The 17,500-nt window shown below is 39.0% G+C and overlaps 1 protein-coding gene across 43 annotated transcripts in view; it reads left to right on the top strand.

Annotated features, from left to right (window-relative positions):
• LOC136842927 (nucleolar protein dao-5-like) overlaps positions 1 to 17,500 on the top strand; it is a 378,907-nt gene that overhangs the window by 229,224 nt on the left and 132,183 nt on the right. For 3 of the 43 annotated variants that reach the window (XM_067110915.1, XM_067110906.1, XM_067110899.1), the window contains exons 1-2: positions 2,212 to 2,351; positions 13,678 to 15,530. The exons of 38 other annotated variants lie outside the window; for them this stretch is intronic. In XM_067110915.1, coding sequence (XP_066967016.1) covers positions 13,715 to 15,530 — 1,816 coding nt within the window. In that variant the 5' untranslated portion in view covers positions 2,212 to 2,351; positions 13,678 to 13,714. Of the gene's footprint in view, positions 1 to 2,126; positions 2,352 to 13,677; positions 15,531 to 17,500 lie in introns of those variants that run through there. 2 more of the 43 variants (XM_067110912.1, XM_067110900.1) reach the window with 2 other exon arrangements.

The following is a 17,500-nucleotide window of genomic DNA, read 5'->3' as shown; positions in this document are numbered from 1 at the left end:
TATATATGCTTATACTCATCATTTACCTGTCTGGTTAGCACCGTCATCGTAAGATTTCAATGCAGAACTGTCATATTTGAAACCAAAGTACCTTCCTTTTGTCTCATCCAAACTCATATAATCTTTGTTATTCAGCAACTCTCAAAGATTGCCTTATTACAATCTCAGCAGAAGTTCGCCCACGTGTTTTGGAAGGATCATTTACTGCACTCGTCAGATAGCTGGTTCCTTTTTCCATTATGACAGCTGGGCCATCTAGGCTTTCGTCTTCTCATAACTTTCTGAAAAAACGTGGCCCTGTCAGTTCGAGAGATAGACCAAAGTTTTAATTAACTGGTTTGATAATGCCTTGTCTTGTTAAACAATTTTTTTGTGTTTTTTTTTAGGTTTTCATCAAGTGCCAAGGTATTTTTTTTTTTATGTCTTAGTACCTTTTTGTCACCTGTGATTTGTCAAGGAAAGTTTTTATTTTTTTTTTAGTTTTTCGTCAAGTGCCCAAGGTTTTGTTTGTCTTAGTACCTTTGTGTCACCTGTGCTTTGTCAGAGGAAGGAGTTTTTTTAACCTTTTTTTTTAGTTTTTCATCAAATGCTAAGGTTTTTTGGTCTTACTCAGTCCCCTTCTGTCACCTGTGCTTTGTCAAAGAAGTTGTTTTTCATTTAATTTTTTATTTCTTCGTCAAGTGCCGATGTTTTTTTGTGTCAATCAGCATCTTTCTGTCATCTGTGCTTTGTCAAAGAAAGGAGTTTATGTTTTTTTTTGTTTTTTATAACTGCCAAGGTTTTTTTGTCTTAAGTACCTTTCTTTCACCTGTGCTTTGCCATAGAAGGGAGTTTTTCAGTTATTCAAAGTTCCAAGGTTTTTATGTCTTAGTGCCTTACTGTCACCTATGCTTTGTCATAGAAAGGAGTTTTTTAAATTTTTCATTAGTTTTTCATCAAGGGCAAAGGTTTTTTTTTTTTGTCTTATTCAGTACCTTTCTGTCACTTGTGCTTTGTCAAAGAAAGTTGTTTTATTCATTCTTAACTTGTATTCGCATTATTCTGTCATGCTACTTGTTACACGCCAACCTGCAACGTGCATTTGCAAACGGCTCAATTTGTTCCCCTTCTTTGCAAAGCCACAGAAACAATGGACAAAGCATAGGACGCTTGAACTTGGGCGGGGTCGGGACGGAAGGAAGGATGTGTGTGTGTGTGTGTGTGTGTGTGTGTGTGTGTGTGAGAGAGAGAGAGAGAGAGAGAGAGAGAGAGAGAGAGAGAGAGAGAGAGAGACCTGAGGACTTAACCACGGTCTTACACACTAATACTTATCAGGATTGGACACGGCCCCCGTACATGCACATGCTTAGTTAGTGAGAGAGAGAGAGAGAGAGAGAGAGAGAGAGAGAAAGGGTGGGAGATTTTGGAGCCCTGGGTGCAAACATAGGAAGCTGGAATTAATTGCTATATAGGGAGGAGAGAAAATGGAGATTGATCTTTTGCTTGAATCCAGAGATCCTGTCAGCATTTGGGGGTGGGGGTAGGGAAGGGAGTGAGGTAGGGGAGGGGAGGGGAGGGGAGGGGTGGATGGGGGTTGTAGGGGATGGGTCAGGTGGTTGAGGAGACCACTGAGTTTGAAAGACTCACCTTTTCAAATCTCGTTTTCCCCTCAACCTCTGCATGTGTGTGTGTGTGTGCACATGGAAGTTGGGGGAGGGGGCTTCACCCCTCCCCCTACCACCTACCCCTTCACCCTGGATGTGCCATTTGATTTGAAAGCATTTACGATGGATTTCTCTTGCCTTTCATGCAAATTACCACCTCTCCACCTCTCCTAGTCCTCGCCTTTTCCCCTCCTCTCTATGCCTGTTTCTCTCTCTCTCTCTCTTTTGGAAGGACCTCCTCCTCCTCCTCCTCCTCCTCCTCCTCCTCCTCCTCCTCCTAGTGCGGGTGATAGGGCCGGGAGGGGTCCTGCCCCCCTCAGTATCGATCAAGCCTCATCTGAGCGGGCTGCGCTCTGCTCCCTCAACCTGGTACACAGTGTTAGGGAGAGTGTGGTAGAAGAGGGAGAGAGAGAGCGAGAGAGAGAGCGAGAGAAAGAGAGAGAGAGAGAGAGAGAGAGAGAGAGAGAGAGAGCGAGCCACAGCGACTCGGGAACGTAACCTCGTCGGCTGCTGCTGTCAACAGAACCGCCTCTCTCTCTCTCCACACTCCCAGTGGCCATTGTTCAGTTCGGCTGTGGAAAGAGCTGGAAGGACCTCAGTTATGTCCGCTTGTGATTTTCGGTTCCCTCTGAGATGATGATGAGGCTATGAAGGCGAGAGAGAGAGAGAGAGCAGCGCCCATCGTCGACGGCCAGTGGGCGGAAGTAGGTGCGGGAATCGAGAGTGTTTCGGTGTCCGTGTGTTAATGTAGGCTTTGCCTGAAGCTCTCCCTCGTCTGTGTTTTGCTCCGGGATGAGGGGAGTCGGGAAGTTGACAACCTTCTATCCAGCCTTTCAGGCTTCCAGCCATCCAGCGTTTTGTGTGTATGGTGATCGGGTAATATAGTGATCGCGTTCTGTAGCATATAGACGTCGAGGTATCGAGGTATATTGGTACAATGCCTTGGCGTTGGCTGGACCAACGTTCCAGCCTTCCAGGCTTCCAGCCATCCAGCCATCCAGCGTTTTGTGTGTGTATGGTGATCGGGTAATATAGTGGTCGCGTTCTGTAGCCTTAGACGTCGAGGTATCGAGGTATATTGGTACAATGCCTTGGGGTTGGCTGGACTAATCAGCCAACCTTCCAGCATTACAGGCTTCCAGCCATCCAGCGTTTTGTGTGTGTATGGTGATCGAGTATATAGTGATCGCGTTCTGTAACCTCTAGACGTCGAGGTATAGTGTTGCATATTGCCTAAAGGGAAAGCCGGGTGGTGGGATGGTGACAGTGCTTGAACCATACGCCTGGAAGTGTTACTGTGATAGTTTCATCAATGTTATTTATCTATTTATTAACGTTTTCTGGATGATATTGTTGGGGACACAGTGTCTTCCTTGGACCGTTTTCACCCGAAAAACCGTCTGCTGACTCCTTGCCCTTAGAGCTCCAGCTCACTGTCTCACGCAGCAACAGAATGGGGCAGACGAAGCGCCGCTTCTCCTGCCCTTGCCACCTCTACTCCTGCAGCAGATGGTTGAATGCCAAGGATAGCGCAGGACGGGAGGATACACGAACTTTATAGACCAACTTTATTCCTTTTTTTTCATTGTTTTTTTATTTCTGCTTTTGTTTGATCAAGTGCTTTGGAAAGGATTCAGTTGCCAGGTGTTCCCTGAGTGTGTTCGATTGTGTTTGGAGAAAAACTCGGTGTCACTGTGTGTCTCGTTGTGTGCGATATGTCATGTTGTATTGGTGGTATTAGCTTTGTATTTCTGTGATTGTGTGTTTATATATATATGTATATATACTGTATATATGTATATAACCCGAGATTACCGATTAATATTGAAAACCCTTTATATACCAAAGAAACAGCTTAAACCTTATAGAAATTATATATACTAAGTGCATTTACACTTTTTGGTTGATATATGGCTGACATAGTGACTTCATCCACTCACCCTTCTCCATCGATGGCTGAGTGGATAAAGTCACTAATATCACCCCTGTATTAACTTAAAAATGCACTGTTTTCAGAAAGCGTTTTTTGGGATGGGGTTGCAAGCCCTACATCACCCCCATGCTACTCTTTTCTCCCTGGTTGCTACCCACATCAGTCAACCATCCCCTAGGTACATAATTCATTGCTGAGATCAAATGGGCTTAAATAGATCTTTCAGGAATGGGCCAATTTTTAATAAAATAATTTTGGGTGTAATTTGCTAAAGGTATGTGTACATGCATACATGTCCTATGGTATACATGTGTAGAGTGTATATCTTTGTATACATAGTGAAATGCAAGTGTACACATACAATAATATACACATGTAGAGTGTATAATTGTGTATGCACAAAGGCATGTGTACTGTAAAGTGGTATACTAGTGTAGGGTGTATGTCTGTATATATACAAAGGCAAGTGTACACGTGCAATGGTATACATGTGTAGTGTATAACTGTGTATACGCAAAGGCATGTGTACTGTAAAGTAGTATACATGTGTAGGGTGTATGTCTGTGTATGCATAGTCAAAAGCAAGCATGCACGTGCAGTGTTATCCATGTGTAGGTTGTATAACTATTTATACAGAGTGAAAGGCAAGTGTACACATACAGTGACATACATGTGTAGGGTGTATAGCTGTGTATACACAAAGGCAAGTGTACACATACATGGTATACATGTGTATGGTGTATAACTGTGTATACACAAGGGCAAGTGTACGCACACTGGTATACATGTGTAGGGTATATAACTGCGTATACACAAAGGCAAGTGTACACATACATGGTATACATGTGTAGGGCGTATAACTGTGTATACACAAAGGCAAGTGTACTCTACACATACACTGGTGTACATATGTAGGGTGTATAATTGCATATACACAAAGGCACGTTTACACATATATGGTATACATGTGTATGGTGTATAACTGTGTATACACAAAGGCAAGTGTACACATACACTGGTATACATGTGTAGGGTGATAACTGCGTATACACAAAGGCAAATGTACACATCATGGTATACATGTGTAGGTTGTATAACTGTGCATACCCAGTCACCAGTCACTTAATGTATCAAATATGCCAATTTTGCATAATGTCAAAAAAATAATCTAATGGAAATTATTTTTCCATTGTACAAAATTACCTGATAATTCATAACAATTACCTGATAATTTGGAATAACTTTTCATTTTGACGTTGACGCATCAATAAGCAATTATTCTCATATTCTGGGAAATTAATCTTCGTCTGAATTATTACTGAAATGTCATTCTTCTAGAAATAATTAGATTATTTCTATGATAATTATCCGCTTTATCCGACTGACTGATTTCGATAAAATTGATAGAATCAGTTTTGATGTAATTCAAGCTTTTTGAATTATATTAAGGGGACAAATTGTTGAGAAATGCAATTATATTTTACACTTGGTTTAGCTGTGATATCAGTGATTCTCTCTCTCTCTCTCTCTCTCTCTCTCTCTCTCTCTCTCTCTCTCTCTCTCTCTCTCTCTCAGTAATAGCATAATTTTCATAATCAACAAATTGATTTACATTTTAGATATGTGATTTAGTTTTGATATCAGTCATTTCTGTCTGTCTGTCTGTCTCTCTCTCTCTCTCTCTCTCTCTCTCTCTCTCTCTCTCTCTCTCTCTCTCTCTCTCTCTCAGATATTACTGTGGCCCAAGGCTATTGGAGAATGAGAATGGCCTTGAGATACTATAGAATTGGGATTTGCATTTTATACGTTGTATTGTGCATTTATATATATATATATATATATATATATATATATATATATATATATATATATATATATATATATATATATATATTAATTTTAATTTTATTGCGCATCTGTCTCTTTTATCTCAATCTCATCTCTGTTTTTTGCAGTTCAAATGTCACTTTTTAGTTTTCTGTAAACGAAAACTATTGAGATGGCTTTGTCTGTCCGTCCGCACTTTTTCTGTCCGCCCTCAGATCTTAAAAACTACTAAGGCTAGAGGGCTGCAAATTGGTATGTTGATCATCCACCCTGCAATCATCAAACATACCAAATTGCAGCCCTCTAGCCTCAGTAGTTTTTATTTTATTTAACGTTAAATTTAGCCATGATCTTGCGTCTGGCAACGCTATAGGACAGGCCACCACCGAGCCGTGGCTGAAAGTTTCATGGGCAGCGGATCATACAGCATTATACCGAGACCGCCGAAAGATAGATCTATTTTCGGCGGCCTTGATTATACGCTGTAGCGGCTGTACAGAAAACTCGATCGCGCTGAAGGAACTTCGGCGCATTGTTTACTTGTTTATTTTAGCTACAGCGCTCTAGAAACAAAGACTCTTGTTTCTTTAAATATTCTAACATCCATAAACCGATCAAGAATAAACTCCCTCCCCGCCTTCACGCCTCATATACGCATGTATATGCATACATGAATATGCATTCTGAATCGCAGGCATGCAGTAATGCATAAGCATGCGTTTTCACGCCCTGGTAGCATGAGTGTATGCATATTTTCCTCCTGTATGTATGTATGTATGTTTTCTTTCTGTAAGTGTATATGTATGTATGTATAAGTATATTTTCCATCTGTATGTATATATGTATGTTTATTTTCCTTTCGTATGTATGTATGTATGTATGTTTTATTTATGTAAGTATATATGTATGTATGTATAAGTATATTTTCCTTCTGTATGTATGTACATATATTCATTCTGTATGTATGTATGGTTTCTTTCTGTAAGTATATATGTATGTATGTATAAGTATATTTTCCTTCTGTATGTATATATGTATGTATATTTTCTTTCCGTATGTATGTATGTATATATACATACAGAAGGAAAAAATATATGTGTATATTTTCCTAAAGTATGTATATATGTATGCATGTATATTCTCCTTGGGTCCTCGTAGCCTTTACAGAAGTCTTAAGCTGCCATCCCAAGTCTTGACGCCCTTGTGTATGTATGTATGTACGTACGTATATCTCCCTTCAGTCTTCGCAAGCCTTTTCCAGCCTTCTCAGAAGTCTTCGCCCCTCACCCTGAATTCGACACCTTCCTCTAATGCCAGCCTTCCTGCCTGTCCTTATAATACTGACTCCTGACAGCCGAATAATAAACCCGAATAAGATTCAGTGACTCGAAATCCAGATTTCTCTCCATAACTGTTTTCCTTCATTGTTCTGTTAAGCCTTCCATTACCTGCTCTCATTGCCTCGCGTGTTTGCCTGGGCATGTTTATATCCTGTCGTTTTGCTTTGCGTATGTGTGTGTGTGGCTGTAGGCTGTGTTTGTTGAGAATCTCGGCAGTAGCATTAGAATGCAACGACAGCTCTCTCTCTCTCTCTCTCTCTCTCTCTCTCTCTCTCTCTGTGGGAGTCTTGCTCTGTAGTTGGGGAATTGTTTCAGTGTACTCTTTTTTTTATCTATTTTTTGTTAATTTATTTTTTAATATGTATTTTCTTTTTCCTTAACAAAGAACTTAGTGTCTTCTTACAAACCTATATATATGTATCTATGTATAAATATATGTGTGTGTGTGAGCATACATGCACAAACATACATAAATGATACATTAATATATATATATATATATATATATATATATATATATATATATATATATATAGCTCAGTGAGTCAAAATCCATCAGATACTTTTGTTTCAAAGTCTAAAATACTATTATAAAAAAACGGGAGACCTTCGCATCGTTTATGACAGCCTAAAGAACAGATATTTGTTGAGGTGTCAAATATCTGATTTTATTTACCTTAAAGGAGGTTCTTATATTTCTCTCTATGCATTCGCGATTCTTATTAAGGTCTGTTGAATTGTCTGTTGAATTTATGATGGATTATTACCACGAATTCGTCTAGAAGAGATGTATGTGTTGACAGGGAATGTATATATTTTTTTGTCTTTTTTTTTTTCCCTGGAACTATAACGGTCTCAGCCGTCTGCTACGACTCTGCAAGCAGATGGCATCAGTTGCCAGGTATTGTTTGTGAGATCTCTCTCTCTCTCTCTCTCTCTCTCTCTCTCTCTCTCTCTCTCTCTCTCTCGTTTGATTCAGGGGCATTACAGGGGCATTTCTTTTTCCGTAATCTGGGCCTCATGGCCAAAACTTTAAGCTGTCAAAACGGCTTCGTTTTATGAGAAAAGCTAAGAAGAAGAAGAAGAATGCACTTCTGGGCCTCCCAGGTCAGGCGATGCGTAGTAGAACACCAATCACTCGAGATGGGTACTCTCTCTCTCTCTCTCTCTCTCTCTCTCTCTCTCTCTCTGGAATGACTTGAACTCTTCACTGATCGTCGAGTACCGTTCGTTATACAACATTGCTCAAGTGTTTTTTTTTAAAGTTGAGAGTTTTTTCCCTCTCACTCTGGCTAATTCTTACTTGCCTTATAAACCAATTCGATGGTTTTGATTTTCTGTAAAAGAAAACTATTGTGCCTGCTTTGTCTGTCCGTCCGCACTTTTTCTGTCCGCCTCAGATCTTTAAAAAACTACTGAGGCTAGTGGGCTGAAAATTGGTATGTTGATCATCCACCCTCCAATCATCAAACATACCAAATTACAGCTCCCTAGCCTCAGTAGATTTTATTTTATTTAAGGTTAAAGTTAGACATTATCGTGCGTCTGGCACCGCAACAACGCAGGCCACCACGGCCGGCTGAGAGTTTTATGGACCGTGGCTGAGAGTTTCGTACAGCATTATACGCTGTACAGAAAACTCGATTGCATTCTTCGGCGCAGTTTTTACTTGCTATAATCAGTGACTGCAGAAGCATTATATGATATCCACAACAGATAAATTTCTGTCAGACATGACCACTCGAATATTGACACTTGTGTTAATCACGTCTTTGTACAGTCCCAGGTGCCATACACAAGTTACGCAGAGTTGAATTCTTATTCATAATCAAACCACAATAAAAAGCTTGGTATTCGGTTTCCTCTACAAGATTTCGATTGCATGACCTTGCCGTCCCACGAAAGTATTGTCTGAAATGTTCCAGTGAGTGGAACCTGTCATTATGATGTTCGTGTGTGCACTGTGCGATATCTTCCATCGACCATGATAGAACGGGCTGGCTTGCAATGTTGCCTGCGTTATACCTGTGTGTGTGTGTGTGTGTGTGTGTGTTGATCTTCACATGCGAAGGTATATAGCCAATGTTATTTCATGTTTTGCATTAAGTGGAACGAGGGCTAGCTACGGCGGTTCTCAACCAGGGGTGAATTCAGAGTTCCGGGGTGTGGAGGGGAATTGTGACCACAGATTGGCAGGCTCAAACTGGCTCTAGAACCACACAAAACGCAGTGTGCATCGGTCCGCAGTGCTGAGAGGTCACACTGGGCTCTCTCTCCTCTAGCTTGTGTGCTTGTGTTAGTATTTTGCTGCATATTATTTGGAATTCACCTTTTGAGGCAGACAATTTTGGAAAAGGGGGGAGGGTGGAATGACATTCTGACATATGGTGAAAGGGTGCATAGGTCAAAAAAGGGTTGAGAACCACTGAACTAGCTGATGAGGCCATTTCAATATTTGCCATAATATCTCTTAATTACTTTTTTTTTCCTCTATGAAAAGATTTTATATGCACTCTTATACTTCCGTTCAGATTTTACTATCTGACATTTACTGAATAATAATAATAATAATAATAATAATAATAATAATAATAATAATAATAATAATAATAATAATAATAATATGCATACAGCCATAATTTGTCGTAATTACTTATTTTTTCCTCTCTCAAAAGATTTTTTGAATACACTTATACTTCTGTTCATATATTATTATCTTTGACATTCTCTGAATAATAATAATAATAATAATAATAATAATAATAATAATAATAATAATAATAATAATAATAATAATAATATTCTCATAATTGCGTATTTTTTCTCTATCTAAAAATTTTATGTATATATACACTTATTTCTTTTTATATTTTATTATATCTGACATTTACTGAATAATAATAATAATAATAATAATAATAATAATAATAATAATAATAATAATAATAATAATAATAATAATAATAATTTCTTCCTTTTCCTCTATCAGAAGATTGTATGCATACGCTTATACTTCAATTAATATTTTATTATCTCTGACATTTACTGTTAGAAGCAACGAAAGCACTTCGTGAAAGCACTTCATTGAAAAAAAAAAAGCAAAAGAGATTTTTATATCTGTTCTGCTTGCAATTGCTTTCTCTTTATTTACAAAGGTGATCGATTTCTTTTATCGGAATTATCTGTAGTGACATATTTTTGTTGTTATCTAAAGCCTTTAACGGACTGGAGCCTAGAGATTGATATGAGAGAGAGAGAGAGAGAGAGAGAGAGAGAGAGAGAGAGAGAGAGAGAGAGAGAGAGAGAGAGAGAGAGAGAGAGAGAGAGAGGTGGGATTTATTCAGTATCTGGTGTTAGTTTAAAGAGGACGGTTGCTTACAGTGATTGGGAGATCACAGACCGTTGAAAAGGGAAATTAACTCTCTCTCTCTCTCTCTCTCTCTCTCTCTCTCTCTCTCTCTCTCTCTCTCTCTCTCTCTCTCTCTCTCTCTCTCTAATTAGTGTTGCGTTTTCTCAAAGTGCATGAAATTTTGGCTCTCTCTCTCTCTCTCTCTCTCTCTCTCTCTCTCTAATTAGTGCTGTGCTTTCTTAAAGCACATAAAATTGTGGGGTGATTTTCTCTCTCTCTCTCTCTCTCTCTCTCTCTCTCTCTCTCTCTCTCTCTCTCTCTCTCTCTCTCTCTGGATTTTGCTACAAGTGATTCAATTTTGGGAGAGATACGAACGCAACTTAATAGGGAGAACTGCTCTCCTTGGCGGAGGTTTGCGTTCTCAGGATTCACTTTTATTTTGTAATTTGTTTTTTCAAATTTCTTTGATGAGTTTTCTGAGGAAATTTACAAACATTAGATTTCCCTTTGGTGACTTTTAGCAAAAATATGGCAGTTTAAAATATTGTGGTTATGTATCCATATGTTGCTGGCCTGTTTCAGTGGGTCCACACCAGTCTCCTTATTCAGTTTTACTTCATTACTATCTCGGCTCTTGATTTAGTATGGAGGGGGGGATGGAAGTTGGGGGTGGGGTCCCAGCTCATTTTGTAAACGCCATGTTTATTTTGTGTGGTAATATTCTTGTCCAGTCTTTCAATGTAATTTGTGCTATGCATTTTTCCTGAAATGTGAAATTCAAACAATTCACCTTGCACTTCAATAATTTATGTATATTTTGTCTATTTATCTGTCAAATTGTTAATTTATCTTTTTTATTTCTAATAACTTATCTCTTTCTTTGGAAGCTTGAATTTCAAGTCCAAGGCCCCTGTGGTGGACTTGTTCCACATGAATACGGGTTTACCTTCTGAATAATAATAATAATAATAATAATGATAATAATAATAATAATAATAATAATAATAATAATAATAATAATATGTGCCACAGGAAATGATTGAGTGATTCAGTGATTGAATAATAATAATAATAATAATAATAATAATAATAATAATAATAATAATAATAATAATAATAATAATACAATTTCTTAATGATCTAAATGGAGTTCCATCCTTTTTTTTTACAAGCATGAAATGGACTGAAAGCAATCTAGTGCAGTATCAAGTTTGATGATTTGCTAAATTTTGAACAATTTAAAATAGCACAAGTAAAAAATGAGCCGAAGTTTCTTTGGCGCAATCGAGTTTTCTGTACAGCCGCTACAGCGTATAATCAAGGCCACCGAAAACAGATTCATCTTTCGGTGGTCTCGGTATAATGCTGTATGAGCCGCAGCCCATGAAACTTTAACCACGGCCCGGGTGGTGGCGTATCCTATATCGTTGCCAGTCGCACGGTTATGGGTAACTTTAACTGTAAATAAAATAAAAACTACTGAGGTTAGAGGGCTGCAATTTGGTATGTTTAATGATTGGAGGATGGACGATCACCATATCAATTTGCAGTCCTCTAGCCTTAATAGTATTTAAGATCTGAGGGCGGACAGAAAATAGTGCGGACGGACAGACAAAGCCGGCACAAAGTTTCCTCTTACAGAAAACTAAAAATTTGCATGGTCTCATTCTGCAACCAAAGTAGAAATCCCATATTCTGTACAAGATAAGATTTAACGTAACTGTGATTCTTGAAAATCTGTAAATGTGTAGACTGTTGCTCAGTAGGAGCAGTTTACAAAAACAGAGTTTACCTTTTACCTCTCAGGTTGGATTATGACTTAGAAATAAGATGTCTTTTTGTTAAATTTATTGAATTCCAATATCAGATACTGGAATGAAATAAGCTCTAGAGAATTATATACAAATATTCTCTAGACCTTGGAGAGAAGCGTTTATCTATGGTGCATCACCATATTGTGACTGGGGATAAAGAGTAAAAAGCCACAATAATGTAAATGAGAGACTGTACTTATTTTCCAAATTACAAAAAAAGGGTTTTAACCCCTTTTTTGTGTTTTGGAAAAAATAGTCTCTCATTTACATTATTGTGGCTTTTTACTCAGAAGTGTTTATAATCCAGAAAGAGTCACCTTAGTTATAGGCTGATAATAACAGTTGTAAGTTATTTGTATGCGTGAGGTGTTTTGTTGTTTGTTGTAAAAATATTCTGAACGTTCATTCACAATCTCCTGCCGTATTGTTTTAGGGTTGTGTTCGATTCGGTTGTCAATATCGCTCGCTGGAACAGTGCTTGTTCGGTTTAATACCTGTCACTGACACTGTGGTCCCTCCCCCTTAACTTTCTCTCTCTCTCTCTCTCTCTAAAAGCTCAATGGTACTGTTTTTAACACATACTTCTCTCTCTCTCTCTCTCTCTCTCTCTCTCTCTCTCTCTCTCTCTCTCTGAATGCTCATGGAACTGGTTTTAACACATATACCTTTCTCTTTCTCTGTCTCTCTCTGTCTCTCAAAGCTCAATGGTACCGTTTTTAACACATATACCTCTCTCTCTCTCTCTCTCTCTCTCTCTCTCTCTCTCTCTCTCTCTCTCTCTCTCTCTCTAAATGCTCAATGGTACTGTTTATAACACATATACCTCTCTCTCTCTCTCTCTCTCTCTCTCTCTCTCTCTCTCTCTCTCTCTCTCTCTCTCTCTCTCTCTCTCATATATGTACAGTCTTTAATCCTCACATACTATAAGTCTTGTACTTCCACAAGATTTTAAAGGATTTTCACCAAAAAAATTAAAGGAATTACTAAGACTTTTTGGACTTGAAAATCATCAGCACTATTCTGAAGATGGTTTTTATTGTAAAGTCGAAAGTCTAGATACCTCTTCCTCTTGTTTTCATATGAGAGGAAATCTTATAAAAGTAGAATAAGGGTGAGGCGTGAATTGTATATGAAATTTTGAATGTATGTCCCACTTTTTGCTTAAATCCCCCCTAAATATCCGAAGACTTCTGGTATCACCTTTCATTTTCATGTGAAAATCACTTTATTTCGTGTGAAAGTCTCTTTTTTTCATGTGAAAATCGTTATTTTCACGTGAAAATCTCTTTTTTATGTGAAAATCTCTATGTTCATGTAAATTTATCTTTTTTTATGTGAAAAGGTCTGTACTTTCATGCGAAAATTATTTTCATGTGGAAATTTCCTTGTCCTTATCTCTCCATTTTCTCTTGTAAATATCTATATAACATGTGAAAATCTATTTTCATGTGGAAATCTCTTAATTTTCATGTGCAAATGTCTTTATTTTCCTGTGCAAATCTCATTATTTTCAAGTGAAAATCTCTTTATTTTCATCTGAAAATCTTTCTATGGTCATGTGAAAACCTCTTAAAATCTAACATAAGCTATAAGCGAAACTTGTAAGTGATATTTTGTGGAGTGAATGCCCTATTTTTAGCTAAATTCCCCTAAAAGATCAAAAACTTCGTAGCAATGAAACGAAACTATTAAGTGATACTGTTAATGTATGTCCCCCAACTTTTGGCAAAGTTACCCCTTTAAAAAAACCAAAAACCTTCCATTTTTCCAGATTTATATTAGGGCCATGTCCATAAGAAAACTCCCTTATGTTACGGTGCTGTGATTTCTATTGCGCAAACCTGCTGGAAGGTATGGAGGGCACGGAACTGCTGACGATAGAGACTTCAGGCAACGGCCCGATCACCACCACGGCACTGCACAAAAGCAAGAGAGACGATGCAGTGGTGTTCGACAACAAGGCGAAGAAGGCGGGAGAAAAGAAAACGGGAGAAAAGAGAACAGGAGGTGAAAAGAAAACGGGAGGGGACGATCCATTATTAAACAACAAAGTAAAGAAAACGGGTGGAGGCGGTCCGGTATTCGATAATAAGGTGAAGAAAACGGGTGGGGACGATTCGGTATTCGACAACAAGGTAAAGAAAACGGGAGGGGACGATCCGGTATTCGACAACAAGGTGAAGAAAAAGGGGGGCGACGTCGCCACCAAAGACAACAAAGAAATCGAGAATTTGCTCAGCTCCAGAGAGACGACTGCCAAGGAAATCTCCCACGACAACAACAAGAAGTCGTCGTTGTTGCCACCGCCTCCTTCGTCGCAAGGGAACGACAAGAAGAAGAAGAAGAAGAAGAAGAAGCCAGTAGTCGTCGTGGTCGTCAGGGACGAAAACGACGAGAGCGAGAAAGTCGACGGGTCGAAGGAGACTGATGATGATGATGAGGAAGGGGAAGAGGGGGAGGAAGAAGAGATGATGGTGGTCGTCGTAAAGGGGCGGGGGGAGGAGGGGGAGAAAGACAGTAGTGGTTCTCAGTGCAACGACCTCCACTCCAACAAGAGCAGCAACGGGTCGGGCGAGATGGAGGACGAGGACGTGGTGTCCTGCAGCGAGGAGGAGGAGGAGGAGGAGGAGAACAGCGTCGACAACAACACCTTCAACATCATCAACACGGAGAACTCCGAGAGTCAGGAATACAGCGAACTGACGAACGACGACGAAGTGTCCTCCCCGGCGCCTCCGACGGACTCGAAGTCAGGCTACAAAGAAAACGGGGACGCGGGAAACTTCAGAGAAAACGGGGGCGACTCGGAATTCGGAACGCAGACTGAAGAAGAAGAGGAGGAATCAGCGGACGAGATCTCATGCCTGGAGGAGGAGGAGGAGGAAGTGAGCGAAGACAGCGAGGAGGACATTGACCTGAGCTCCGGGGGGAGCGATGACGGCGAGGAAAGCGACGACGAAGAAGAAGACTTCGACAACGACTCCCTGGAAGAAGACGGGAAGAGCAAGACGGAGAGTACCGTCAGCGCCAGTTCCAAGGGCCCCACTTTCAAGAGCAAGATCCCGCCTCCGCATTTCACCAGCAGATGCTGCAACGCCCCCACCGCCGCAGCCCCCACCGTCGCCCCCCACGTCAAAAAAGCCGCCAAAGAAGCCGAGACCAAGCCGCCTTCCCCGAAATTCCGCCACAGGCCCAGGTTACGGTCCTTCGGGAAGAAGGACACGAGCGAATTCAAGATCGAAATCTTCGAGTCGAAGCGGAAGCCTTCTCCATTAGTCCCTAGTATAAGCGTCCCTGAGGACGACTCGACGACCCCAGGGGCGGCAGATCCGAGTACCCCACAGGGAGGGAGACCTCTCGGTGGTTGCCCCAAAGACAACGCCCCTGCTATACCGGGCGTCGTGGTCAGTGCGAAACCCACCGACCAGTTGGTGACGCCTGACGCCCCGAGTTCGTGTTCAGACTTCACCACTCCCGACTCGGCTGACAACACCCGGAGTGGCCTTTTGGACGTCAGCCAACCCATAGGGGAGGAGAGTGAGGAGTCCTCGGACTTGCACTCTCCCGTCAGGCATCCCCGAGAAGAAGAATTGCTCAAGAAGGACTCGAACCGGTCTCTCACAGGTAGTAAACTGATTCTGATGTGTTTGTGTATGTGTGTGTCTTATATAATTGTCGGTCGTTCTTATTCAGCATTAGTAGACGAACAGCTAATATATTACTTATGTTTGTAATATATTAATTGTTCCTTTACCGATAGTGAATAAAAACGAATGGGACTTATATAACATATACATATATAATTGCTATTCATTTGTATTTAGTATTAGTAGTGGTACAGTTAATATATTTTAGACATAAGTAATTCATTTGTATATATGTGTATCATATGCCTAACCAAGTACCATTTATTTATTTTATATTCTTACCATTATTTATTATTTATTGTTTATTATAGATATAGGCACACTTAATGTTATAAATATAACTCATTTTTAACTTTGGTATCTGTGTTATATAATTTTTCCCTGATATAAATATTTTATTTCTTGTAGTTAAAAAGGCTTGTCTGTCTTGTGACAAAGTACTATTTTTTATTTCTATTTATTATTGTGGGTAGTGATAAATAATTTTTTCCCAAATGTAGATTTTTTATCTTGTTGATTTAAAAAAAATTGAGTTAAGTGATATCATTCCACGTAATATTTTCCATTTTTTATGGAACCAAGTGACATTTGATTTATTTCATACTGACAGAGGCTTGAATTATAGGCTATAAACATAAAAAGTTTTTACCCAAGATATATATTTATCAAGTGCCTAGTTTTTCACATATAAATTTTCAGTTTTTTATAGCAGAAAAACGCCTTATTTTGAATGCATTCATAACTGCACGTAATATTTCCACTATGTAGGCTATGAACATAATATTTACCGGGACGATTTTTATCAGATACCTAATTTTTCAGGTGTAAATTTTCAATTTTTGTATTGCAGTAAAAGATATAATTTTGAGTTACATTATAAATACATGCAACATATACACTATGTAGGCTATAAAGTAATTTTTATCCAAACGATTTTTATCAGGTGCCTAATTTTTCAGATATAAATTTTCAATTTATGTATAGCAGAAAAATTTATTAGAATAACTCTATAAATGGACGCAATATTTCCACCATAGAAGCCACTTAGAAGGTTATTTTAAACCTCCCTCGTTGTTATTTACCTGTATTTCCCCCCCACCTTTATTCTGGAATGAATACATTTCCATTTTATGCCTGGAATGGTGAGTACAGAACTGCATTACCTCTTGACCTGATTTGAGCTGTTTTCTAAAGAGCCCTTTGTTGTCAGCTCGTTATAAGCCATTCAAGAAGAAAATCATTGGTGTATAGAGAGAGAGAGAGAGAGAGAGAGAGAGAGAGAGAGAGAGAGAGAGAGAGAGAGAGAGAGAGAGAATGTTTTTCTTGTGATCACGTGGAAGCTTGAAGTATACGACGCTTATAGAAAACGCGTCATATGGTATAGAAAATGTGATGTGCTTAAGGTAGACTATTTCAGACGTACATACCATGACAGGAACTCGAATTGAGGGTGCAGTGTTTTTGTTTATATAAAAATACTAATAGATATCAAAATATATTTATATAATTTATTTGATAAGTATAACTATTAAGTGACGTTTATATTGCCTCCACTTATAAAAAACTGTCTTTAACTTAGGGTGCTCATTCTAGAATGTTTTAGGACAAAAGTAAGTTGTAATTATGTTTTGGGGGATGGTGGCTTTAACTCTGGATAAATAGAGTGTTTTTTTTTTTTTGTTGAGAACGGCATGAATGTGTGTGTGTGTGTGTGTAAACATGGTGCACTATGCCACTTTTTATTTTAAATATATTTCAAAGATAACTTTTAAAAGACTCCACTGAAATAAAACAGGTTTATATATTGGTTGAAATGAAACTCTCTGACTTCATAGATATACAACAGGATTCTCCAGTGCTGTGCAATTATATCAACGCAAATGTTCTGCTGCTTCGTTTTGTGTTTTGTAGTGCTAAAGGCTACGATAGTCTGCTAATTAACAATGA

This window comes from Macrobrachium rosenbergii, chromosome 10, assembly GCF_040412425.1.
Source record: "Macrobrachium rosenbergii isolate ZJJX-2024 chromosome 10, ASM4041242v1, whole genome shotgun sequence".
NCBI classification, from domain to species: Eukaryota; Metazoa; Arthropoda; class Malacostraca; order Decapoda; family Palaemonidae; genus Macrobrachium; species Macrobrachium rosenbergii.
Note: the sequence above shows the minus strand (reverse complement) of the source record. Positions and strands in the feature narration are given on the sequence as shown.